The following is a 27,053-nucleotide window of genomic DNA, read 5'->3' as shown; positions in this document are numbered from 1 at the left end:
TTTGTGCCAAAAGACAAGTATTTTCAGAATTCTGATCACCTGACATAATTATGTCCCGGTTGCCAAAAAAATAAATAAAAAAGTATGGAGGATGTTTAAAGGGGAAATAGAGTACAAAATATTTTTTTTTAAATCTGAATATAAATGTGACGAGATCACATGGTAAAGACTGACTCAATACTAGTGTGATCTCCTCAAGGCATTTATGACGTTTTTTACCGGATTTCTCTTTAAGGTCTCATGCACACAGCCGCTGCATGCATTGGGGACCACAATTTGCGGCCCCCAATGCACGGGCAACATCCATGCAGCTGCCGCATATGGATCCAGACCCATTCAACTTGAATGGGTCTGTGATCCGTCCGCACTGCAAAAAAATAGAACAAGTTCTATTTTTTGCGGTGCGGAGGCACAGACAGAAACCCCATGGAGGCACTCCATTCCGCACCTTCCAGATTGCGGACGCATTCAAGTGAATGCGAGCCGCAATACGGGCACGGCCAGGTGCACGAGGTCTAAAAGGGATGCCCGGTCGATCAAAAGTTTTGAAAAAAGGTTCAGAATACCGACCCACAACTGCTACTGTTTTGAAACATCCCTCTTGACACACAGGAAATGACCGCTCAGCCAATCACTGGCCGGCCTCAGCATGTGACTGACGGAATGGTTCAGGAGGTACCAAGAAGTAGAGATCAAGAAAGCATGATGGGATCAGTAAGGCAAGTCTTCTACATTCACACTACAGTAAAAAAACAAAAACTGCAAAACAGTTTTTTCCCCCCACTTAGTTAAAATATGTCCCTTTAAATTGTATGGTTGCTATTGGTCCGTGAAAATGGACAAAATAGGACATGTCCTATTTTTTGACAGACGTTATTTACAGTTAATAAAATGGTCGGGTCAATAACCCCATAGACCACCATTGTTCTTAGTGTCATGTGAATGTAGCCTTACACCATTATGAACCATTTTCCAAAAATGTTTAAATTGCCGGACAATCCCTTATGAAGTGGTGGTCTGGATTTATGTAAATAATGTTGGCTGAAACAAGCACATGAAGTTTTTTAAGACTCTTCTCAGTTTGCATTTTAGTTCCTGTATCATCTTGGTCCTGAAGAGAAGATCTGGCACTACATGAACAGGAAGAGCTAGTAGACAGAAGCTGAACCTGTCCATGTAAGTGTTAGCCTCCATGATATACTCATGCTAACCAATTTAAAACAGGAAGCTGGAATCACTTCCTGTGCTCAATTCAACAAGCTTTATTTACAGAAACACATTATAATTGTATTTGACTTCTAGTGATACTCTAAGCAGCAATGTAATCTTACACAGAATATTCTTTGCAGTTTACTCCTCGGCTGATGTTGTATTAGAAGGGCAATAGTCCAACTTGTATTAAGTCAAACATTTAAAATAGCACTCAAAATATAGATGAATAATTTTAAAGTGGAAACCCAGACCGGCTGAGCCCATTATTATATTAAAAAAACAAAACAAAAAAAAAATACTTTACAAATATTACCATGTTTTTTTCAGCATATTCTAAATTTTCCAGAGCACAATGAAAATCAGTTTCTTACGTAATGCTTCATATATCTCTTCTGGAGAAAAAAAAATTCTAAAAACTAATTTGGATTTTTTTTTTTTTTGCAATAAAGTTCTCAAAATGATTTCTATACTAGACTATAAAGAAAGAAAAAATGCTTACCCCCCCCCAATTTTTTTTTTAAAATTAAGAGGATTTCTTTCCTATACACAATGGAGGTGTCCATTCTGTAGCCAAGTTGCTTAAAGGTATATTCACTGAGGCACTGCCTCTAAAGCTGGCCCTACATATTACATTATTTCTGTCCATCAAAGGGGTTGTTCAGAAAGGTTTCTTAAAATAAAATTAAATAAAAGAAGCCATTGTCACTCCCATGCTCCCGCTTCAGCGATTACTGGGCTGCCCTTTACTTCCTGTTCCCCCTGCTCAGCCAATCACTGGCCACAGTGAGGACCCATCTCAGCAAGTAACTAGCTGAGCAGGGATCTTGGGGCACTAACTGTGTATTTAGAGTGGACTAGGAAGCAGAGACCTACTGTGACCCGGTAGGCGTTGGAATGGGAGCGGTTGGGGACTAGAGGAGAGAGTATCCCTTCGTCTTTCTATTTTTTTTATCCCATTTTGAACCCTTTGTAAAGAACCCCCCCCCCCCCCCCCCCCAACGACCTCTGATCCCCATAGGACCAAAAGTACACGTTTATCACTATGAAGGTGACTCTTACGCCACTCATCTCCAGGAGAACAATATAAATAGCTGGCCAATATAGCCAATTTAGGAGATTCCTTAGTCACCAACAGCAATCTAAAGCCTATGGTGGCCATGATACCCGACATATAGGGTAGTAACCGACATAGTAGATTCCCATTAATACTAGTGCAGCTCTAAAAATGGCTGCCTCTGCTATGTGCATATCAGAGATCCACTTTAACTTACAGTAGACATGTTGATTTTTCTCTTTTTTCAATTTAAACTTTTTTTTGCTGTTAAATATAATCTTATCAAGCGTAATGAAAAAAATAATCCAACAAATAATCAAGCAATCAAAATGCCTCTAAACCCCCCCCAAAAAAGTAGTACAGAAAACTTTACCCCCAGGTGGAAATTCTTAAAAGGAAAAGTCACCAAAATATTTACAGTTAACATAAAAGACCACAAAATTTAGAGACACAAAATATATATATTTTAAAGCAAGATTCAAGACGATTTGACAAAGTACAAATATATAAACGTCAAGTGACAGGGAAAATCAACACAAGCGTCTTTCTTTTTTAATTTTTTTTCTTCCACAGTTGCGTTAAATTGTGCAGGGTGCGTCTAAAGCTTTTGAAACAAAGCAGAATCATTGATAGGCAACTGCTGAAACTGGTTAGACTTTCATTTCCATAAGATTGCCATATTCTGAATGACAATGTGACTTTGGATATGGTGAACTAATGAGAAGCAAAAATGCAAAAATAAAATTAGAAAAAAATGCGTTGCGAAGGCTAAAATATAATCCCAGGTCTCTCTACGTTTCACAGTGCAATATATTTTGAAGATGATGAAGCATATCAAGAGTTTTTTTAAAAATATTTTATAAAGAACTGCTCTGGGAGTATATATATAGATTTATAGTTAGTCATTGCTTCTAAACTGATATATGGCTTCTTAAAGGGGTTGCACAGTGCAAAGATATGGATGACCTATGCTCAGGATCAGCAGGGGTCTGACTTCTGGCACACCCGCCGATCAGCTGTTTGAAGGGATGGCGGCTCTAGTGTGAGGGCTGCTTCCGCTTCATAATTACACATTGTCTCGCTTGTAGAGGCAGCGCAGTGTAATTACAACTGCTCAGGCCAATGGGACGAGCAGTTGTAATCACACTGCGCCGCCTCTGCAAATGAGAAGGCACACAGGGAATTTTGAAGCGGAAGCAGCCCTTGCATTGGCGCCTCTACCCCTTCAAACAGCTGGATAGGTCATCAATATCTAAGCACTGCACAACTCCTTTAAGTGCAAATTGCCAAATAGGCTTTGAAGGGTCTAATAAGCCAAATAGGCTTTGAAGGGTCTAATAAACCCAATAGTCTTGGGTGGCCCGTGTTTTTTTTTTTTTTTTTTTAAAGGGGTTGTCAATTCCTAGGTCAGTGACGTCACGCTCATCAGTCACATGGCTTAGGCGGAGCTTAGTCCCAGCGAAGGGGCTGAGATGCAATACCAAGCCCATCCACAGTACAATAGACAAAGAGCTCATCGGAGTTTGAAACCTATTCAGATACTGATGAATTATCCAGAGGATAAGTTATCAGCATGAAACACTTGGAAAACCCCTTTAAGCTTGAGGAATTTATACAGATTATTGTGATTATAATTCTTATGATTTTGCAGCTCACAGCAAATGCCGGTAATGAGTTCACTTCAGTATGTTGGGTGTAGACAGCCGCTCCATCTATCTCTATTGGAGTACAGCTCTATTCACACGGAAGACACGGGACCCCCGCTCTCATGATTAAAAGGGGGTTCTAGCAGTTGGACCCCAGCGATTACTCTCTTTGGATAAGTTTGAAACTTTGCACAATCCCTTTAATGCTAATAATAAGATCAAATTTAGGGTCTTCTGTACATGCCAGTTTTGACCAGCAGGTGGCAAACACTAGATCAACTTTATACATTGCATTACAGCCTGGTACTTAATGCCACTACGCAATCTCTTCTACCCAATCACATAACTCGTGCTGAATTCTCCCTAGGTTCTGACCCGTTCCGCAGTAACTTACTTATCTGCAAGCAGACTGAAGCTCACATCGCATGTACACCTACTGCTACAAAATGCCACAAACCGAGTGGCATAGCACATCTTCTGAACAGTCCTATATAATGTCTGCAGCCAGCACAAGACTTATTGTAAGGGTGGCTTTATCATGTGTATATCCAAGAAGGATGCACAAAGTCACGTACAAACAGCTAGCCTGCATGTTACCCCCGTTTCCATACTACATTAATGGTAAACGGACTCTAGAATACATTAATGGAGAAGAGACTTTAGAACATGAAAGTCTATGGAGTCACGGCTCACAGTCATGCACCGGGCAGTGCAGCTCACTGGGATATCTGGACCGCACCACTGTGTGCCGCCATGCCACTCGCTGGCCACAGGTCAAATCGCTGCAGCCTAAAGATCACTTAAAGTAGTCAGTATGATTATTAAATAAGAATAAAGTAACTCTTAAATAAATAATTCTGCTTTAATGTGGTGCATCTCTGTACAAAGAAAAATTGGCTATACACTGTACTTCCCATACTTCTGACAGTAACCAGTTTCTAATTCAAGTGTAATGTTGGCATCCAACTTGTGGGCAACACAAAAGGTGGCATTATAAAAAAATAAAAAAGTACAATATTCACAATGCATTTTGATTAAGTGTGATAAATACGGCCCTGTATTGGCGGCATTACAGTAACCGCTGGCGTATCCTAGGGCAGTGGTCCCCAACCTTTAGAACCATGTGAGCCATGGTCGGAAGCCACATAAAAAGAGAGAGACATATTAAATTTGGGGCATCAGTGTCTGATAGGTGCACCTATCTTTAGAATGGAGCCCACAAAGTGAAGGATGGCACACCGCACATGCACAGTTTCCCTCCATTCATTTCTATGGGAGTGCCGAAAATAGCCAAACAGCGCGCCACTGCTCCACTCTTTTCTATGTGGATGCCGGAAACAGCTGACCCAGCATTCTAGGCACTCCCATAGAAATGAAGGGAGGGTGGCCACGTGTGCGTGGTGCACCCGCCTTCACTTTGCGGGCTCTGTTCTAAAGATAGGTGCGTGCCCCAGAGGTGGGACCCGCACCTTTTGGTGGCATATCCTAGTGATATGCCGCCAATGTACGAGATGACAACCCCTTTAACTCTGGACTGACAAAACACGGGGTTACGAGCCAGTGCAGTGTGGGGTTTGCGACCACTGTTCTAGAGGTTACTATGCACTCAACTGTAAAGCAACACGTCTGCTCATTGAGGGCTGCAGGAAGCCAGTCCTGCAAATTTAACAAAAAATAAAAATAAAGCATGAGAGACAAGGATAAGAACAGGACTTCTTCTGGCCTCTAAGACTTGAGACGACACCAGGGAACAACTTGTGTCTAAAAAGAAACATTCAGATTCAAGCAGAGACAACAGTGTCCAAACTGCTCTACCTGGGTCAAGGCACTTTGCCATCACGGCTCTGGCCTGAGAGCTAGAAAGTGATCCAAAGCGAAATAAATCCTCTAAAATACATAGCACTAAGATAAAAAGCACGCTAAAAAATAAACTAAAACAATCCTGGAAGATAAATGTAGGTACAGACCGAGAGCGAACAGAACCCTGCATCATGGCAGCTAGCCGAGCCGATGACCAGAAACAATCGGAACGTAAAGTCTTTATAATAGTAATAAAAATATCGTCTCTTTAACCGAAGCAAAGGGCAAGCGAGGCAACCTGCTTCACTTGAACTGCGGGGCTGATCTATCATTGCTGATTGTTTTTCTAAGCTTCACTCCACGCTTTATCATTGAGAGCATATCGTCCTGGTGTACGACCGCCTCATTATTGCTGACGCTGGTGGCTTCACTGGCAGCGGGTGTCTGTGTGCTATCTATTGGTCCTGGGCTGCTTGCAAACGCTTTCTGTGTGTTCAAGGACAGCGGATTGATCCCTTGAGAATAGGAAAAGGATTGCTTAGGTATAAAGGCACAATATGTTGTTTGGATGGCGTTGAGGCTTTGAGCAGAAGAACACAGCCCTGGCTTTATTTGGCCGAGATCTGATCTATGATCCTGGGTAGAAGAGAAATCTTTGCTGTTCGTCCTCTCACCAAAGGGGTTTGCGGGAGCATATGGTAAAGTTGGGGTCATAACTGGCACCACGGGAGTTCGGATAGGTATCGGAACGCCGCTGATCGTGCCTCTCCTTATGGTTGGCTTGTTGGAAGGTTTCCTCTTTATGGTGGCAACGTAAGGTAATCGGACAAGCGGGTCAGGCTCCGCTAGAAGACTGACGGTTGACGCGGGCCTCTTGACTTGAAACATTCTTCTGTAATTCTGGCTTATGTCGCTATTTCTGGGGATCGTAGATGACTTGTCAAAATCCAGTTGGTCGGTTTCTTCTTGTTCTCCATGCAGCGAGATATAATCATAGTCTGCAACTAAAGATAAATGAGGAATTTAAGTAAAGAAATGCAGAAAGGTGAAATAAATGATAAGCACACAATGTTACATAAAGTAGTGGAATGAGCAAACATAAAATCACTATATAGAAATGTAAAAATGTTTTCACAGGAGCTCTCTGCTTAAGGCTTTACAAGCGCTGAGGTTCCCGATTTGTGCATCTGTCAGCAGATTTGTACCTATGATTAAAGGGCATCTGTCAGCAGATTTGTACCTATGAAACCGGCTGACCTGTTACATGTGCACTTGGCAGCTGAAGGCATCTGTGTTAGTCCCATGTTCATATGTGCCCGCATTGCAGAGAAAAATTGTGTGTTTAGAATATATGCAAATAATCCTCTAGGAGCAATGGGGGCGTTGCCGTTACACCTACAGGCTCTGCTCTCTCTGCAACTGCCGGGCCTTCTGCACTGTGATTGGCAGGGCGACACGTGATCACATTTACACTGCCTGGCCCCTGTCAAAGTGCAGAGGACGTGGCAATTGCAGAGAGAGCCAAGCCTCTAGGTGTAAAGGCAACGCCCCCGTTGCTCCTAGAGACTCATTTTCATATATTAAAACTTTATTTTTCTCAGCAATGCGGGTACATATGACCAAGGGACCAACACAGATGTCTTCAGCTGCCAAGCACACATGTAACAGGTCAGCCCGTTTTATAGTTACAAATCTGCTGATAGATGCCCTTTAATGCATCTGTGATCCAGAGCTGCTCTTCCTACTGTATCTGGGGACAGCGGGTATGCTACTGCTATACGATCGTTGGGGGTCCAACCTCTAAGATCCCCATCGATCCTGAGAATGCATCTTTCCTCACATAGAAGCTCCTGCCGACCCACTGTGCAGGGGAACTGCGGTAAAGCTCCATTCCCTGCACAACCGATTGGCTGGGAGCGGCGCTGTCCAAGGATAAACAGTAAAGGTGCCCAAGTGCTTCACTTTCAGGATCGGTGAAGGTCCAAGAGGTTGCCCCCCATAAAGTGAAGGTATATCCCTTTTATGAGATGCTAATGCTCCTTTAATTTTTTTTGGTGTACCCTCAAGTTCTACCATGTGATATGAAGATCTATAGGTAGCAGTATATGTTTATAGCAAATCTGTGGAAGGAAAATGTCTGGTTAATGTTCAATTTTATCCATAACCCAAGCTTAAAACACAGAAATGAAGACACGGGTGACAACACACGGGGAAGGTCATAATACTAGGTAAAATCTAGTATTGACAAAGGCACAACACGGGGAGCATTCTGCTTGGATTTGCAACTAGCTGTTTCCACAGTGAAAAGCTTGGAGGCAGAAAACTGCTTTAGAAGTGAAGGATCAATTAAAGGGGTGGGCAGCTTTATGAAAAAGCGCCATTTTCGCTCCTTGCAAAGTCACATCCATTAGGTACAAAAGCCATTTCTTCTGAGCGCACGCTGCTTGTGCAGGTGGAGAACACGAGATCAGACACTCTACATCCTCCATTGCAACACACTGTGTCCAGGAACTTAGTGCAGGAGCAACGTGTCACATGAAGGATCCAGAATGATGTCTGGTCACATGCCCCTGCGCTTCTGTGGCCATATTATGGACGCAAAGGTCTTTGGTCGGTAAACACGACTTTCGTAATGAGGAGGCTGTGGCATCGCAAGGGGCAGCGTAGAACTTCTGATGGAGGACATATTAGTAATTTGAATTAACCCCTTTAAAGAAATACATATTTGTACATGACTGTGGATACCACTACATAGGTTTTCAGTGCCAATCTCCGTAATGAAAGGCTGGATTATAAAGCTGATCAACAGAGCGGCCTGTGGCATCGAAAGTGTTAAAACACTGAATAAAATCACCAAGCAATGGACAACCACTAGAAGACAGAGCTGTACCGGGAGCAGTACGGGGGTGCTGGACACAACACTGGAGCACATGACAGGCACACCACCACATTATACAGGATTGGAGCAACCCAGTCCAATCTAATGAAAAAGCAGATTCTTACCAAAAAGAGAGGGTTCCTTCTTTAAGGCTGTGGAAAAAATGCACATATGTTGGTTGAGACACTAAGGAACTTGCGAAGCAGATGCTTACAACATGCTAGGTGCCAAGCTCCTCCTAGTTAATCGAAACGTAATCATGAAGGGGTTTGTGTCCTCTTTGCCAAGCTAAACTTAAAGGGGTTGTCTGAGATGAGAATATTGATGGCCTATTTTCAGGACGGATCCTCAGTATTAGAGAGGCGGGGGTCCGAAGGTTGTTACCCGTGTCGATAAGCTGTTTGAAGGGGCCGCCACACTTGTGCAAGAGGTGATGCCAAGAGCTGGACCCCCAATGATCTGATATTGATGGACTGTCCTTAAGGGTAGGTTACCATACTGGCTTCTCAGACAACCCCTTTAAAGAGGGTTATCCTAATAATTTAATGAAAAAAAATATTTGGAGTAACGCACACCGTGAACTATACGAGTGCAAAAAAACACTGCTCTCCAGTGTAATGTTCATATTTTTTTCCCTTGCATTTTCTGTAGGACTTTCTTTTTTGTGGGCAGCAGCAGCTCCTGCTTCTCACGCACTGCATTCAGCTCTTGTTAACCCCTTCCTCCCCTGCATAGAAAATAGCCCCTCACATTCGGCCCCAGAGACACGTATGGTATGTAATGCCCCCACAACTTTATTCTCCACTGTCTATATTTCTATGGATTTAGAAGTAGTGATGGATGAATGAGAGGAGTCACTATGAGATCACCAGCGCTGAGAGGAGGGAAGCTACTGAGCACGTCAGTCCAGATCTGAATGCAGGAAAGGGTGGACTAGAAGGATAAACAGCAGGGGGCGCCACCAGAGAGGAAAAAGTAACGTGTATAAAAAACAAACAATATTTTTATCATGTGTATTTTTCAGTACAGGCTGTGCTATTATTTTTTGGATATAATGGACCTCAGGTATGTGTAGGTTCACATCTTCATAAGAGGTAATACGGTATTCTGGCAGAGGAACAGACTTCCAGATTTACTGCATCTGACATAGTCGGACACCACCACATCCTCATTGACTATAATGGGATCTGGCAGGTTTCCGGCTTAAATGCCAGCTTTCTGCCAGACAGATATTGCCGCATGCAGCGATATATGTCTGGCAGAATGTAAGACCCCATTATAGTCAATGGAGATCTGGCAGAGTGCGGTGGTGCCCGACTATGCAGGATACGTTAACTCTGGTTGTCTGTTCCTCTGTTGAAACAGACTACTGGATTTAAGTGCCAAAAATGTCAAATCTGCTTCAGGTTTTTAGAGGCAACCTTTTCTCTTTAACAATGTCGTCATGAAGCCCATCAGCATACTGGTACAGCTCCTCTGTTCTCTATAGAAGGGACATGTATTTGGATGACAGCTTGCCACCATCTGAGGGAATTTAAAGGGGTTATCCAGGAAATGATAATGAGGAACTATTCTCAGGATAGATCATCATTATCACATTGGCGGGGGACCGAGTCCCAGCACCCCCACCGATCAGCTGTCATAGGGAGTCGCGGCACTCACCGGAGCACTGGATGGGCAATGCAGACTTTTAGCAGATTACCAAGTGCAGCGCTGTATGTAGTATGCCTGCTGTGCCTGATAGTTCAGCTCCATTCACTTCAGGGTGGCTGAGCTGCAGATAGGCCATGTGACTGAAGAAAGAGACCACACATGGCCTAGGAAGAGGCCACAGTGCTTCCAGAGTGGCCAGCCTCTTCAAACAGCTGATCAGCGGGGGTCGCGGGGGTCCTGGGAGTCAAACCCCCGCCGATCTGATACTGAGGAAAGGTCATCAATATAATTTGTCCCTTGCAAGTGTTGACATTTCTAGCTGAATGGCTCCTCTTAGTAAAGCAAATAGATCAAGCAATTCTCAAATATAATGCTCCAGGCTCGATCTATCCCGATTCCATGTTGGACAACATCCATCACTAACAATTGCCAGGGAATTTAAAGGAATTGTCCTGAGAAAAATATTTTACAGTTTTCCAACCAGCACCTGGATCTGAATACTTTTGCATATGCATGTAACTAAACATTTAGTATAGCCACTGAGTTATTGAATGAAACCTATCTGTATAGCGCCACCTGCTGTTTGCTCTTTTTCTAATTTCTCTGTCCTGCTCCCTGAGATGGAAGCACATGCTCAGTCCCATCCTTCAACTGCCACCAGCTGCAGTAGACAGAAACACCCTCTGAGACATGCCCCCTAAGCCAGAACAATTGGAGCAATGAATGTGGAGATCTCTGGAGCCATGTGAGGTACAGGGCTGGTTCTAGCTTTGTTAGAAAGAGTTTGTCATATGCTAGATTATGGATGATTTTCACTTTTTACATTAATCATGGGATAACCACTTTAATATAATCCATATTCATAGGTCTAGACAGATCAGCTTTAGGAAAATACAGTCAAGTACATAAGAAACGTAAAATGCTACACAAACAACTCACCATGAGAGGGAATGGTGTCGTCGGAGCATGAAGGGGTAGTGGTCTGTGTGCTGTACCCACTGGAGCAATGCAAAGAATCACGGCTAAGTTGGATTTCGGAGTTCAGGCCTTGACTTAAAGCCAAAGCTAGGTGATCACGTGCAAGTTTTGGCTGTAAAAGCAAGTATATAACATTAACACCAGTAACCCAATAGTAAAAGCAATATCATACATGAACACTACAACTTCATTATTTTATTTTTTTAACAAATCTTTATTGTAGTTGAGCCAAATTGATCAGCGGATACATGTCAATTACAATAATTGCAGAACATGAATTATTATACATGTACATTGTTACTTACACTTATAAGCATTGCATTTAGGTGTTGGCACAACAATTTTTATTGTTTACACCCCCCCCCTCCCCCAGATTCAGCAAAAAAAAAAAAAAAAAAGGGAACACAAACCCTAACCTTGTCCAAACCCATATCTCAGCCCATCTTCACCCCTTCACCCAAAGGCACACCTTTGATTAGATCCTGTTTTAGCCCACTTTCAGTTTTCCCAATCCATCCTTCAGATCCTCAATCAAGTACCAAGATGCCAGCTTAAATGGGGACATTATCCTTGGATATTCTGACTTGGGAACATGCGCCAGGAGGAACTTTTTCCACACCCGATATAGTTTTTTACCCAAGAGCTCTTTATTATTCAGAGCTTCAAGCCATTCTAAATTAAATGTATGTCTCAGTTGTGTAAGAATCATTTCCCTGGTTGGTATTTCAGGTTTAAGCCACCCCCGCAATAGAGTTTGTTTGGCTATCATCAAAAGCACCTGTCCAGTCTGTGAGAACCCTTGTCGATTCTCCTCCCTCCTCTTCTGATGTCTCTGATTCTTTATCCATATGTGTTACTACAATAGATGGAGTAATGCTTCCTCTAAAGCTGCTAATTTGCCGAAGGATCTGGCCCACCATTGACCAAAACCTCTCCCAAGAGGGGCAGCTCCATAAGCCATGGAACAGATCTGTCTTCGGCAATCTGCATTTGGGGCATGCTATTAATCGCTCTGGGTCCCCTCTTTGGTGCGGTAAGTTAAACCCATATATTGCATGGTGCAATATTTTAATATGGGTTTCTCGCAATTTTTCATTAGTTATCGCCTTATATAAGGCCGACAGAGCTGCATATACGTGTTTGGAGATCTCCTCTATTTCCAATATCTGTCCCCATTTATTGAACATTTTCATGCGATCCTTTGTTCTCCATTTGTCCCGTAGCAATTGATAAAGTAACGTTATAGTGGGTCTAATCTTAATACTAAGGAGAGAATCAAACTCATTTTGTTTCCACTCCTGAGAGAGGTCCCTAGAAAGATTTCTACAGTAATTCTTAACTTGCAAAAACGGTAGGTAGTTAAATCCCCGTAGTCCCCATCTTTCCTCAAGTTCTTGCAGCGTGGCCCAGCGATTTTCTCCTTCTTTAAATAGATCTCCCAATTTCGTTACCCCTTTTTGTATCCATTTCTGAAAGAGTTTGTCACTACTACCTGGCTCAAAGCGAGGGTTACGTATCAATGGTAGATGTTTGGAAATCTGATATGATAGATGAAAGTGTTTCCTCAGTATCTTCCATGCTATTATTGTGTCTCTCAGTAACAGTGACCTTTTTATTGAGGTCGGAAGTTTGGATAGACTAGTATGCATTAGGGCTACCACTTTTAGTTAAAATACCCACACTAGACTATCCCTTTTGTTCTACAGGATGCAGCCATTTCATCACCACAATTATGTCACTGTTTGGTCTTCACTTGGCTGTATTTTCATGCTTCTTATTGGTTTCTAATCTACATATCTCATTATACAATGGCAACTAAGAGTATCTGAAACCTGCCTTAGCCATGACTGGTGGTGGAGCCTTGAATCCATCGTTGGTCAGATTTGATTTGAAACTGCCATTCTCTCCACTAGGTCCACTAATGGGAGATACTTGTGGACTGCTGTTCACCATTTTGGGATCCTGTAGGAAGAGAAGAGTAACTCCAGTGATCGTAGATCTGATATGGTTACATCTCTAGTTTATCACTTCCAATTTAAAAGGAACCTGCCACCAGATACATAATTCTGAATTCGTATTAAAAGCGAGATGCACTCTTGTTCATACATTGTAATAGTCTTGGTCCTATTTCAATGGGTGACCACTTTGTTGAGAAATTAGCTTTTTATTTTGTGCCAATTAGCCCCTGGGTGCAATGAGGGCATTGTCATTGCACCTTGTTGCCCCCGAGGCTCCTCTCCGGCTACACCCCTGCCACTTTGACTGACAGGGTGTAGATGTACCCACGCCTGGCCCTGAAGTCTTATGGCAACACATTTGGCACATGGCTGAAGCGCCCAGCACAACTCCACCCACTGCACTAAAATGAAGAACAAACCCCTTTTTCTTTGGGATTTCTGACGATGGTGACAAACTGCTGTTTTGAAAAACTTTCCATCTAGTCAGGAGAAATTCAGTAAGTTAGAGGGGTTCTTCCAGAATGACAATTTATCACCTAGCCACAGAAAAGAGTGTCTGTCTGGTGGGGGTTTAACGGCTGGGACCCCCACCAATCAGGACTCCAAGGGATCCTCTGTCGGCATCAGACATTCAAAACCATCAGAGAATGAGTTCTCTGCACAACATATGAACCTTGCCCTAAAAGGATCTCTATTCCCCTCCCTCTGTATATATATCATCGAGCAGCACTACAAACAGTGTAACGATCAAGAAAATCTTTAGTTCAAGGACGAAATGTCAAGAGGGACTTCAATGTGAAGGACTTCCTCTACCGCTCTGTTCTGTTCCTGGCTGAAAAAATGTGGGTTGGCAGTGACGTGGTGAGAGGAAGTTGGTCTCTGGTCAAGTACCATCGAGGGCACTTTAATCAGTTAAGAGATTCATGTCTACCAAGTGCGGGAGGGCTCCAACATACATGTACGATTGGGTAGGATGTGTGTCACATTACAGAGCACACAGTTACTGCCGCAAGCTGACTCCTAAGTCAGGACCCGTGAATGCCTGAGGCCAGATAACATCTCAAGTGAAATAAAAATGGGGTCAAATGTTAGAAAGAAGACAAATTAAATATGAAAAGTCCCACCTCACCTGAAGACTACATGAAAATAAAAACCAACACATCCATCACCATGCATTATAAAGGTGTTCTCCCTAGGGTAGGCCATCAATTTCAGATTGGCAGGGGTCCAACAACTCGCACTGCCCAATCAGCTGGTTGGAGCTAGAACTAGACACCAGAACTATGCAGCTCTTTTCCATTGTGTACTGGCTGCAACTGGTTACTGGGGCTCTTCTCCCATTGATGAGAATTTCCAGCATCGGAGTTACTCCCAAACAACTGATTTCTAGGGTTGCGGGGTGTAAGCAGCCCCCCCCTCCCTCCCCGATCTGATATTGAGGACCTATTTTAGGAATAGGTCAACAATTGTTAAACCCTGAAGAACCCCTTTTAACATCCACTGGAAGGATGGCAAGTACTCTGTAATCCTAGTAAACAGGATGTGTTTTTATCACTCCCCCACTCCACTTTTCTGATGTAAATAAAAGTTGCAAACCCTGCGTTTGTGACTTTTTAAACAAATGTTGTCACAAGGGCCATTTTTATGCTGTCCTCACAACTTCCTGGAATAGGGGGTGTGAAAAGGGCAGGGAGGGTACGTGGTGAGGGCAGGGGAGGATGCCAGTTTTCTGCCATAAAGGAAGACAGAAATTTATGGCTGCTTCAAGCTGCCGTAGATTTCTATTTAGGCACATGGACTACAGGAGGATGTGCCTAATATATGATGAGGCCTGACCCTTGTCATAAATTAGGTGCATCCTCGGCAGAGAAGTGGATATCATAGACCGCTATAAAATGCTGGTCTATGACAAATCTTCCCCATTGTTTGAAATTTTAGGAGGATCGGAATGGCGACAATGGAAAGGAGGGGCTTCGTAAAGGGGAATATAATTTTTTTTTAAATGATTCCAATACCTTCCCTGCCATTTACAAAAACATTTTTAACTAGGACAACCCTCTTGTACATATAAAAAAAAGGGGGGACATATACTATAGCACAGCCATATTCATACAGATGTCGCTGTGTTAGGTAATGGAGTTAAGGGGCCATGGCGCTCCAATCGACTCGACTGCCCTCTGTTCTGCACAAAAATAGCACATTGATGCAATATCCCAGAAAACCCCTTTTCTCCTTTCACTCAAGATATCAGTGGAGAAGGTCTCAGCTCAGTAGCTCCCACTAATATCCATCACTAAAGGTGAACAGTAGGTCTTTTAAGACTCATCTTTTCTCATTACCTGGAACATAGTCTCCAGCATTATGGTGGAAGGTTGACGAATATGGAGGGTTTCCATTGAGCTTGAGATTGAGTCCATAGATGGGACATGCCTTATGGATCCATGCAGATAATTACTGTTGAGAAATGTAAGAATAAAAGTTATTTCACTGTTGTATTGGGTCATCATGAGTTGCACTTCCTCACAAAGTGGACTATTTTACTAATGTAGACTACGAGCAGAGTTAATGACTGCATTGTCGATACAGTGGAGCACATTCTGATCCTTGGTGGCTTTCTACTGAAGTCCAGGTAACGTTCTGCTAGGCCATTTAAAAGGATCAATTGTCTCTTGGACAAACAAATGACTAGACCCTGCTATATAACCGGCTTTGTAAAAAGTATCTTTGGTGCAAGTCCTTGCAGCGGAGTATGAATACTTGCAAATGTAGGATACCTCAATGTAAACCTTGGACATAGTAGTCCGCTTATACATCTCTAACAAGAAGCCTTTTATTTCAGCAGACCCTGGTGACTGATGGTCCTGGTCACAAGAGATTATTATTTCACCCAGTCAAACACCTTTCTATTGGAATGTAAAAGTAGACGGCACCTGGGAATAGAAGACATCTGATCGCTGGGCAGGCTATGCACCGTGCTGACCTATAGTAACCTTCACTGATGGTGCAATCCAAGCTCCCTCTGATAAAGAGGCTGGGGGATTCTGGCTGGGGATTAAGATATTGATGGCAGGGTAAAGTTACAAAACGTTTCGAAAGAAGAGTCTACACCGGCGATCTGTAAAAGGCTTTGCTGATGTCACTCTATTCTGTGACCGTAGCTGCTGACAAGACACAAATACCCGATCATGCCAGAAACGTTCCGCTTCACTGGTCTGAGTGGGGTGATAACTCCATTGGGCCACTAGATGGCACTCTTATTCTTCTCCTGCCTGGAGCCTAGATTCCATAGCACAGATGCAGGAAACCTGTGGTTCCCCAGCTTCAGTGGAGATACAAGTCCTGGTGTCCTCTGCCAGTGACTAGCTAGAAGAACGAGTTTGTGACATTTCCTAGAGAACTGCACATTGCCGCTGTGCTGCACAGACATGTTCCTCTGACTATTCCAAGGAGATTAGTTAGATCTAGTTACAAACGTGTGGTTATTTGTACATTTACGGTACAAAAAAGGGCTGCTACAAAGCAAAATTGAAACCAATTATTACATTTTACAGGTGTTATACCTTTCTCAGAAATGTACAATTTCCAACCAAACAAACTTGCCTATACGGAGCCAACCAGAGGCATGTGGAGCCCCTGCACGTCAATACTGCAGACAGAGGCACTCTACATGCCACTATAGCAGGGATCAGCAACCTTTGGCACTCCAGCTGTTGTGCAACTAAAACTCCCGCACTTACTGGGTTGTTCCTGTAACTCCCACAGAAGTGAAAGGAGGATTCTGGGAGTTGTAGTTTTAGAAAAGCTGGAGTGCCGCTCATCCCTGCTCTATAGGGTGCTTCCGTGCAGCACCATATTATGGAACCACTCTCCCCTAGAACGGAGGATTCCAGTGAAGAGTAGCTCTGTAATATGGCATCAGATGCAGCAAATCCTCTCTATGTCATGTGCGGCCAAATGCACATCTATGGTTCGGTTATTACTTCCTATAGTTGTACAAGAGCCATTACTGGTATATCTACAGCCGACTTCAATATCTGTTCCATCCGCCATGCAAACAGAAATCAAACGAAAAGCCACAATTCTCTGCATTATCGTTATAAAAATGCGGTTCCCTTCTTCCAAAAGCAGTGGCAAACTTGCCCACAGGCTTTGTATGGTATTGCTTTAATGGGCCGGAGCTGAGCTACAATACCAGACACAGCCCACGGATAGCTGTGGCACTGTTTGTGGAAGAAAGAAGGCATGCCTTTACAATCCTGTACAAACCCCTTAAAGGAGTTCTGTGTCTGAGGGCATAAAGTGCTGATAAAACCCCTCACCAAAATGCTGGGTGACTTACATGAGTCGCCCCGGTTGTTTAGCTCAATACTGAGCACCGAAGTCCGCTCAGTGCAGTGTTCGTAAGAGTGTGCACATATTCATGAGATCTCTGCTCTCCCGGCCCCGCTATCACAGACTGACATATTTCTTCTTATTGAAATCAGTGGCAGGGAGAGCTCTAGCGGACTCCAGTGCTCGGAGCGGTTCAGAGAAGATTTCTGCTAAACGATTTGCAGCAGAAATGGACATGCTGTGGATTCAAAATCAGCACCGCATGTGAAGTTACCACATGTCCACTTCTCCTGAAGCGCGTCGATGACATTTTGTAATTTTCTCATCCACTTGGCTGCGATTGAAAACGGCTGCGGATTTTCACCATGGAAATCTGTTGCAAATAATCCACAGCTCTTCGGCCACGTCCCACCTCCTACCCAAAGGCCCTTGTCCCTTTTCACAGGCCTGTTCACATGTTCTAAGCCCAGGAGGTAGCTTAGAGGGTTGAGGAGATGACAAAAAGAAGGTGACATTTTTATCCCTTAGGGCAGGCATCCTCAAACTGCGGCCCTACAGCTGTTGTAAAACTACAACTCCCACAATGCCCTGCTGTAGGCTGTTCGGGCATGCTGGGAGTTGTGGTTTTGCAACAGCTGGAGGGCCGCAGTTTGAGGATGCCTGCCTTAGGGTATGTTCACACAACGGATTTTGAAAATCCGCCTCTCAAAATCAGCACTGATTTATGAAGCAGGTTTTTTGATGCGGTTTTTTAAATCAATTTGTGGCGTATACTTAATTCCACAACTGCATTTTCCACTTGTGGTTGTTATCGAAGGAGAGGCGTGGTGAGTACACAGCAGTTTTTGTGACGCTTCCTATTCATTTCAATAGGAGATTTATTTCAGATTCCGCACCAAGACAAGACATGATGCTGCTTCCCATTGAAATGAATAAGATGCTGTTTAGAGTCGTTTTGTGGTGCCAATTCCGACACGGTAAATGCGCCCAAAAACTCGGTGTGAACTGGCCCTTATGCAACAGGACACAGAAAAGGATCAACAAATAGGAGAAACTTTAAAACTTTTAGAACAACCTACAAGCAATAAGACTTTGAAGAAGGACCTGGTCCACAAGACATTTTCCTTCTTGAGTAATCTCCTCATGGCCCGCCTTTCCTTACTGCACCGATGAGTGTCTGAAAATATTCATCCTTTATAAACAGCCTGTAGGTTTTCTCACTAATCCTAACCGCAAGGAGAAAATCTCCACTGCCAAACACGGAGAGCTGGGGAATCCTTACATGGCCATATAGAAAGAGGACGCAATCATCTAATGACTAAAACATCTCCAGGGAAGAATCTCCTACATGTTTCTACACGGCTCGGGACAAGAGACTTGGGAATCTCATCTTGGCTCCTAGTTCACCTGTTTGTAGTCAGGAAAAAGGACTAGAAGGCCTATACGAGGAGCTCAAGAGGGGCCTGGATGTATTTCTGGAGTGTAATAATATTACAGGCTATAGCTACTAGAGAGGGGTCGTTGATCCAGGGAGTTATTCTGATTGCCTGATTGGAGTCGGGAAGGAATTTTTAATCCCCTAAAGTGGGGAAAATTGGCTTCTACCTCACAGGGGTTTTTGCATTCCTCTGGATCGAAGGCTGAACTAGATGGACAGATGTCTATTTTCAGCCTTACAAACTGTGTTACTATGACCCTAATTTTCTTCAGCGTGCGGTTTTTAACAAGGACACATACAGGTCAATGGGGCCACGCACACATCCCTTTTTTTCACGGATCGGTGTGCCTTATCCGAGAATCTCACAACAGGTCCTATTTTTGTCTGTTTTTGCAGATAACAGCAGCCCTTTCTATTGATGGTTGTGAGAAAAACGGAACAGACGCAGAAGTTAACTATTTTGCATGGATCCATTTTTTACCTACCGAAAAATCAGATGCGGACCTAATCCAGAAAACTAATTAGATCCTGTTTACAGGTCTGCTTAGTAAAGAAAAGGAATGGTATGATAGGTAATATAAAGAAGAGTTGAGTTATTGACTTTCAGCCTATTGTAAGCACTACAAGTACCAGCATGCCTCCCAGGCCTCCTGGGAAGCGTTTAAATCACAGTATTCTTTAGAAAGTGTTCGACAATATGGTGATCTACAGAGTGATGGACACCATGGCTACAGTTCAGAAATGTAAAGGCATTATTTTAGGATTATAGCACCCCCTTCAGTGCAGTACCAGGCTGGTAATGTTGCTCAGCCCATTTCAGCTAACAGGGCTGGACTGCAGGGTACTGCAGTGATAAGCCCACCCATAGCAGTCCCGCCAATCAACAATACAAAGTATGACAGCCAATGCTAAGGGTAGACCTTTAAAGGGAACCTGTCACCATAAAAATACAACGTAATCTGCAGGCAGCATGTTATAGAGCAGGAGGAGCTGAGCAGATTGATATGTGGTTTTATGGGAAGAGATTCAGTCTAATGTGTAATTTAATCATATATCTTCCTGCTTGTTCTGGGCTTTGACATCCAGGAGGCAGTCCTAGCAGTGATTGACAGCCTTCTCCCTATGACTGTATATAGAGATAGCTGTCAATCACTGATAGGACCGCCTCCCGGACTTCAAAGCCCAGAACAAGCAGGAAAATATATGATTAAATTACACAGTTATACAGAATCTTTTCCCACAAAACTATATATGAATCTGCTCAGCTCCTTCTGCTCTATAACATGCTGCCTGAAACTCCGATACCATGTTCAACATAACAGATTCCCATTAAGACAAAATTTTGAAAAAAAACCCCACTATTTCTAAGCAATGCCCCACTGATTTGTCCAGAAATAGGCACTGTCTAGAATGTTGGGTAACAGGAATAGACTTTGGTAAATTTTAGAAACCTGATGGAGGTCTGAACTCATGCACTGTAATCTTCTACCATGTGGCAAGGACATGCCAGATGATCAGTTTTGGGTGGACTGTCCCTATAATTCCTGTTGATTATTGATATGCAGATAATTTTGCTGATCCTAACAGTAGCCACTGCTGAATCCATGATTGTGTCTATAGCCTCACTTTTTGGACCTCTCTAGCCTATAGAAGGTCCTTCACTCCTACCCCATAAGGAACTGCTGCCCCTGCTATTCCCTAGTGCAGTTGTAAACTTTCCCCTCCGCATCCACAATATCCGCTTCTGAAACTAAACATTAAGTGCGGAGACTATTTCGGCAGGCTAAGCAGAGAACATCTTGACCTCCCCCCTTCCCTCTCCTCCTTCCAGCCTTTGACAAAAGGGTCAGATGCTATTTTTAACAGCTGCTAAAAAACGAAAAACGCCTTTCCATTTGCTCTTCTGCCTTCCAACATCTGTTAAATCTCTTGCTCTCGCAGAGGTCCCGGGCTAATTGGCAGCCTGTCAGAGAGCGCTGCCATGTGCCTACATCTATGGGCTTGAATCCCAACAAAAATACAAAAAGCAACACACACACACAAACAAAAACAGAAAACCCCACAACACAAACAAAGTGACAGAATCCAGAAGCCGGGAGAAGGACAGGGGATTAAAGCTTTGCCCTTTGTTCTGGAGGGTGAATGACACAGGCGGCACAGCACCCAGGTCGTCATGTAGGGGCTGGGGCACAAATAAAACCATTTAACCCCAGCTTCATACCAACGACACCGTAGTAAAATTCATTACACTCCAGTTATCACAGCAGTAGCTGGTACAGAGCAGTAAGATTATTCAATGCTCGCACCTAGAGGCTCTGCTCTCTCTGCAACTACTGCGCCCTCTGCACTTTGACTGACAGGGCCAGGCAGTGTAAACATCATGTCTGACCTTGACTTCTTCTAAAGTCAAAGTGGATGGTGCGGCAGTTGCAGAGAGAGCTGAGCCTCTAGGTCAGGAATGGCCAACCTGCGGCTCTCCAGCTGTTGTAAAACTACAAGTCCCACCATGCCCTAATGTAGGCTGATAGCTGCATGAAGTCTAGGCATGCTGGGAGGAGAGCCATTAGGTTGGCCATGCCTGCTCTAGGTGCACCAGCAACGCCCCTGTTGCTCCTAGAGACTCATTTGCATATGTTAAAACCAAATTTATTCCAGCAATGCAGACATATATGACCAAGGGACCAACACAGATGCCTTCAGCTGCCAAGTGCACAAGTAACAGGTCAGCCAGATACAAATCTGCTGATAGATGTGATTTAAAAGGGAACCTGTCACATTGAACATCCAGTGCAATCTCCAGGCAGCAGGTTATAGGAGGAGCTGAGCAGACAGATACGTTTAGTGGGAAAAGATTTAGAAGAACTTATTTGCTGATGCTCACGGTCACCTCTGCTCATTCTATGCTCAGGAGTCCAGTGGGTGGTCCTACTTACTGACTGACAGTCTTCTCTGCATACAGAGAAAGCCGTCAATCACGAAGTAGGACCTCCCAAAGGACTCCTAAATCTAGAACCAGTTGAGAGGGCATGCAGAGAGCCAAACAGCTGCCACGCAGTGCCAAGTGGTGCCCTGAGGTTCCAACACTTTCCTTCTAGAGCCAATAATGGCTCACGTGGTGCCAACACAGCCTAGAGAAGAGCACAAACTGTCCAGATAGACAGTACTTTATATTTAGGGAATACATTTCCACAGTATAACCGCTAGTCACCGCTTATGCCTAGTCCTACTAAAAATTCACTTTCTTGCACAGATGTGCCACCCCGTACTGCACACTTGGGACAGGTGAGCTGCCTGCACTATACTGACAGTACGGTACTATACTGGTACTACAACAAGTCTCACATTTTCAATAGTTCTGGATATCTCACTTTCCATGAGACTGATGTGAGCAGAAACTTATCCAGTTACAGACCGGGCCATTTACCCCCAACCCTGAACAGGCACATTTTCCTTCTTTTTTTTTGTACACGTGTCTTTGAAAGACGTAACTTTTTCCCCCCGTTCAGGTATGTAAGTAAATTTTGTCTTTTTATGATACATGGGGCTTTATTTTTATGTCCTTGTTATTTTAGTGGTTTTTTTTTTTATGTCCCCTTTCCATAAAGGTTGTTTTGATATATGGGATGTATGGGTTATGGTCGCTGAGGGCGGAGCTAGAAGTTGCATTGTGTCTTTTTTTTTATTTATTTTTGTATATTTTTATTATGTTTTATTTTACACTTTGTGCCCCTCATAAGTTCATACAAAACCTTTTGGGGACATTACATTTTTTTTTTATTACATTGTTGACTTCTCCTGTACCTGGGGCTGACATATTAGCCCCAGTAACAGGGGGAATACAGCCCACAGAGAGGTTGTACTCAGCAGCACAACCTCTCTGCAGAACTGATATGGGTCTGCTAAGTCCCAGCAGCTCACGCAGATTCCGAGCCCCAGGCAATTAAGTGACTGATGGGTCCATAGCAGGAAGCGGCATTGCTGTTTCCTGATCCACGGACAGTGTTTCTGTCTTCTCTATGGCGAGTCCTGCTGTCACTGACAGCGAGTTCCTCTCTCCTGCACCGATACTATTAGCGCGAGGCTACTGTCTACACAAGGACTTTTTAAAACGTCCCTGCAGAGATGTATGCCGTACTCAACGGGTGGTCAGTAAGTTGTTAATGGCACTCCTGGGCTTACTGACTGTATATTTTTCTATAATTAAGCCAACAGGACAAGCGGGCGGGGCACCCCTGGAGATAACTTTAAATAAGTATATGGTGCAATAATACCTTTAAAGGCAGTGGGGAGAAAGTAAACAGTCAGGTGGTGGAACAATGTGACAGATGATTTCACCTTTAAACCATACAAATAGTATAAGGGATGGCAGATCCAGTGTATCCCACCATTAAATATACAAGAGAATACGAATAATCTAGGGCGTGTGCAGCACTAAAGTAATTCCCCCTGGCTACACGGAACACCACAAATGCTGGAATCCTCTGTATAGTACCTGTTGGTGCTGGCCTTTCGTGATAATGTTCCACTTGGAGAGGCGGGTGGGGTCTGATAAATGAAATTGTAATCTGAGTTCTTCAGATCGTGTATCACCTGTGAAAGAGAAGGAAAGAGTGGTGAGTCACTGCTCATGCTCTTTATATTCGGCTGGGACAAAGATTTATCCGCTGCGAGATTCATTGCTTACATGAAAAAAGTACATTGACGAGAATGTTTTAGCAGACACCTAAACGGGGCTATCCAGTTTAGAGAATTCATTTCAATACACTCATCTCTGAGCAAGAGTGGGGAGCGGTAACAAAGAGGGTCTCTCGCTCTTGTCCTGCATTACAGAGAACTGCATGGACGCTGTGTAAGGTTTCATTTCCCCTGTGGTGGCATATAACGCTATGCTGTGCCGTTCCTCTATTATTCCTACTTGAAGTTTATGAATGAATCGCCAACAGCCTGCAGTCTCACACTACCCAATCAGTTTCCAAAGGTGTAAACAGCACCTCGTCCTTAAAATCTTGAAGTCTTTATTGAGTCATATTTGAAACAAAATCCCCCCAAAAAAGAAGGGTTCCATCCAAATCATCAGCCCTTAACGCCGACATGTTTTGGGCAGTCTCCTCCAGTCCTTACTCATGGCATAGGGGGTTACACAAAAATGCGGGTGGGGTGTGCTTCTCACAGTTAACCCTTTCAACTCCAATGCAGGACATGATGCCACAGCATATCCATCAACATTGCCTGTATTATTCCCACTAAAAATTCACTAAGGATAAAAAGTGATATTCCATTTTAAAATTACCACATTGCCCGAATGCTGTATGGGTCGTGCTTCCTACATTTATTGTTATAGCCTCAATTATTCCCACTGAAAACCTCATACGAATCAACAGAAATACATTGTAGCTATTCTAAAGTCTGAAATGCTATGTGAACTGGGCTTTCCACATTTTGTGTTGATACAGTATATCCTCACTTATCCAATCAGTGTTGCCAGCGTCACTCTGCCGGGATACACCCCAACTGGTAATGCCCATCTGGACCTTTACTGCAGATTGCTGGCAATTCATTCATAAACTTCTAGCAGGACTAATAGAGGAATGGCACTGCATAGATTTATATAAAAAGATGCAAGTAGTTACTAAAAAAAATTATGTCAGCAGAGGTGACCCGTCTACTTTAAGACGTGGGCTGCTTGTAAGATGGGAGTAAGCAACAGGATATAACCTACATTACACAATACATTGAAGAACAGAGGGTCTCAAAGAAGAGTAAAAAAGGCACTTTCAGGTAATATAAGCAGTAGAGTATTAGAGAATGCCTCAGTGTTGGGTTTCCATAGGTCCCCTTCTATTTTAGGTTCAGAGATATTAAATGTGAGGACGGCGTCCTGTGAAATGTCTGCAGATTACAACATGCACACTGCTAGGAAACCGGTCAGAGGAAGGAACTAGGAGTGAGTTCATAGTCTGATAATACAAAGGACTCTTGCAAGCAGCTCTGCTCCTATTCCCTGGACACCACGTGTATATCTGGAGCGATTGACTCCCAGTTCATGATATGAATGGACCTGGCCGGTCATGATTACAGCTCTCCCGAGACTGGGCTGACAAGCGCACAAGGGACCTTTCATTCGGAAGACCTGCTTTAATGAAGACTACTCTCAGAACTACTCATTAACTTCTACCTTTATCAGGCAGATTGCCTGGAACTGCTAGATGCGGCAACGAGGATTTTCTATGTAGGCATTCTTCATGGTCAATAAACCAAAAGTACTAGTTAGTCTATATGTACACACACTTGCAGTGAACCTAGGGGTGAGGGTCAGATTAAGGACAAATTCTGTGCCCGTAACAAGTGTTACTACCTGCCATTTACATGCGGCAATCATCACTGTGCGGGGGATGAACAATCAGTAATACAATCATTCATCCCAACACAAATTTGCATTTGTTAGCAGCATATCACCTATTTTCCGATGTGGCGGCAGGAAACAACGATTTTTAATATACCCGCATCACCTGTTGACTGATCACTGGGCATATTTACAGGGCCTTAACCCCTTAAGGACGTACCGGTACCGCACGTACCGCACGGACGTACCGCACGGCCGGCAGTGATCGGAACAGGGTGCCTATTGAAATCATTCAGCAGGCACCCTGTGACAATGCCTAGGGGGGTCCCGTTACCCCCCCCCGCATTGCCGATCGCTACAAACCGCAGGTCAATTCAGACCTGCGGTTTTAAGCGCTTATGCAAGTTTCTGATCCATGCGGTCTGTGACTGCAGGGATCAGAAACCTCAAAGTGCCCATATTTTTGAAAGTTAACCCCCCCCCCCCCCCCAATTCTGCAGCCCTCTGTGTTTTTGTGCCTGCGGGCGCAGCGGGGGGGGGGGGGGGGGGGGGGAAGATTGCGGCCGGTACGGGAGGCAGGCCGGAGGCGTGCGGCAGTGTGGGGGGCAGGTGCGCGATCTTCCGCCCGCCCCCCACTCCGATTTAAACGGCTGACATCTGTGCAGATGTCTGCCGTTTTAACCCCTTCCATGCCGCGGTCCGTAGGGACCGCTGTATGGAAGAGGTGAAGAGGAAGGGAGCTCCCTCCCTCTCCCATCGGGGGGCTGCTGTGCCTTTGCCCTCCTCCCTCCCCTTCCCCGTCTGCTCAGTTGTGGCAGACGGGGAAGGTGTCCATGGTGCTGAACAGATCTGCAGAGATCTGTTCAAAATGTGAGTGAAATACAGTGCAGTACACTATATAGTGTACTGTGCTGTATTATACAGACATCAGATCCACTGGATCTTCAAGAACCAAGTGGGTCTGGGTAAAAAAATTTTTTTTAAAAAAGTGAAAAAAAGTAAAAAACAAAAAAAACATTTATCCCTGATTAAAAAAAAATTAAAAAAAAAATTCCCTACACATGTTATATATCACCGCGTCCGTAACGACCCGATCTATAAAACGGTCATGTTACATTCCCCGCACGGTGAACGCCATAAAAAATAAAAACTATGATGAAATTGAAATTTTGGTCACCTTACTTCCAAAAAAAGGTAATAAAAGTGATCAAAAAAGTCGTATGTACCCCAAAATCATACCATTAAAACATCTCATCTCATCCTGCAAAAAATAACACCCTAACTAAGACCAAAAAATAAAAAAAATATGGCTCTCAGACTATGGAGACACTAAAATTATTTTTTTTGTTTCAAAAATGATATTATTGTGTAAAACCTAAATAAATGTAAAAAAGTAAACATATTAGGTATCCCTGCGTCCGTAACAACCTGCTCTATAAAAATAGTACATGATCTAATCTGTCAGATGAACGTTGTAAATAATAAAAAATAAAAACGGTGCCAAAACAGGTATTTTTGGGCAAATTTTCCATTTGAATCCATTTTTTCCTTAACAAAGCAAGGGTTAACAGCCAAACAAAACTCAATATTTATTGCCCCGATTCTTTAGTTTACAGAAACACCCCATATGTGGTCACACAGCAGGGTGGAGAAGGAAAGGAATGCCATATGGATTTTGGAAGGCAGTTTTTGCTGGACTTGTTTTTTGACACCATGTCCCATTTGAAGTCCCCCTGATGCACCCCTAGAGTAGAAACTACA

The 27,053-nt window shown here is 43.6% G+C and overlaps 1 protein-coding gene across 2 annotated transcripts in view; it reads right to left on the bottom strand.

The window, feature by feature from the left end:
* Positions 1 to 1,647: 1,647 nt before the first annotated feature.
* Positions 1,648 to 27,053, bottom strand: part of LOC121005911 (protein MTSS 1-like) — a 136,411-nt gene continuing 111,005 nt past the window's right edge. The window contains exons 9-14 of one of the 2 annotated variants that reach the window (XM_040438740.1): positions 23,442 to 23,539; positions 15,519 to 15,633; positions 13,058 to 13,183; positions 11,183 to 11,333; positions 8,716 to 8,742; positions 1,648 to 6,716 (exon numbers count right to left, since the gene is read on the bottom strand). In XM_040438740.1, coding sequence (XP_040294674.1) covers positions 6,016 to 6,716; positions 8,716 to 8,742; positions 11,183 to 11,333; positions 13,058 to 13,183; positions 15,519 to 15,633; positions 23,442 to 23,539 — 1,218 coding nt within the window. In that variant the 3' untranslated portion in view covers positions 1,648 to 6,015. The remainder of the gene's footprint in view (positions 6,717 to 8,715; positions 8,743 to 11,182; positions 11,334 to 13,057; positions 13,184 to 15,518; positions 15,634 to 23,441; positions 23,540 to 27,053) is intronic. The other variant, XM_040438741.1, reaches the window with a different exon arrangement.

The sequence above is a fragment of the Bufo bufo genome, chromosome 6 (genome assembly GCF_905171765.1).
Source record: "Bufo bufo chromosome 6, aBufBuf1.1, whole genome shotgun sequence".
NCBI lineage: Eukaryota > Metazoa > Chordata > Amphibia > Anura > Bufonidae > Bufo > Bufo bufo.
The sequence above is the reverse complement of the archived record's forward strand: the minus strand, read 5'-3'. Positions and strand labels throughout refer to the sequence as shown.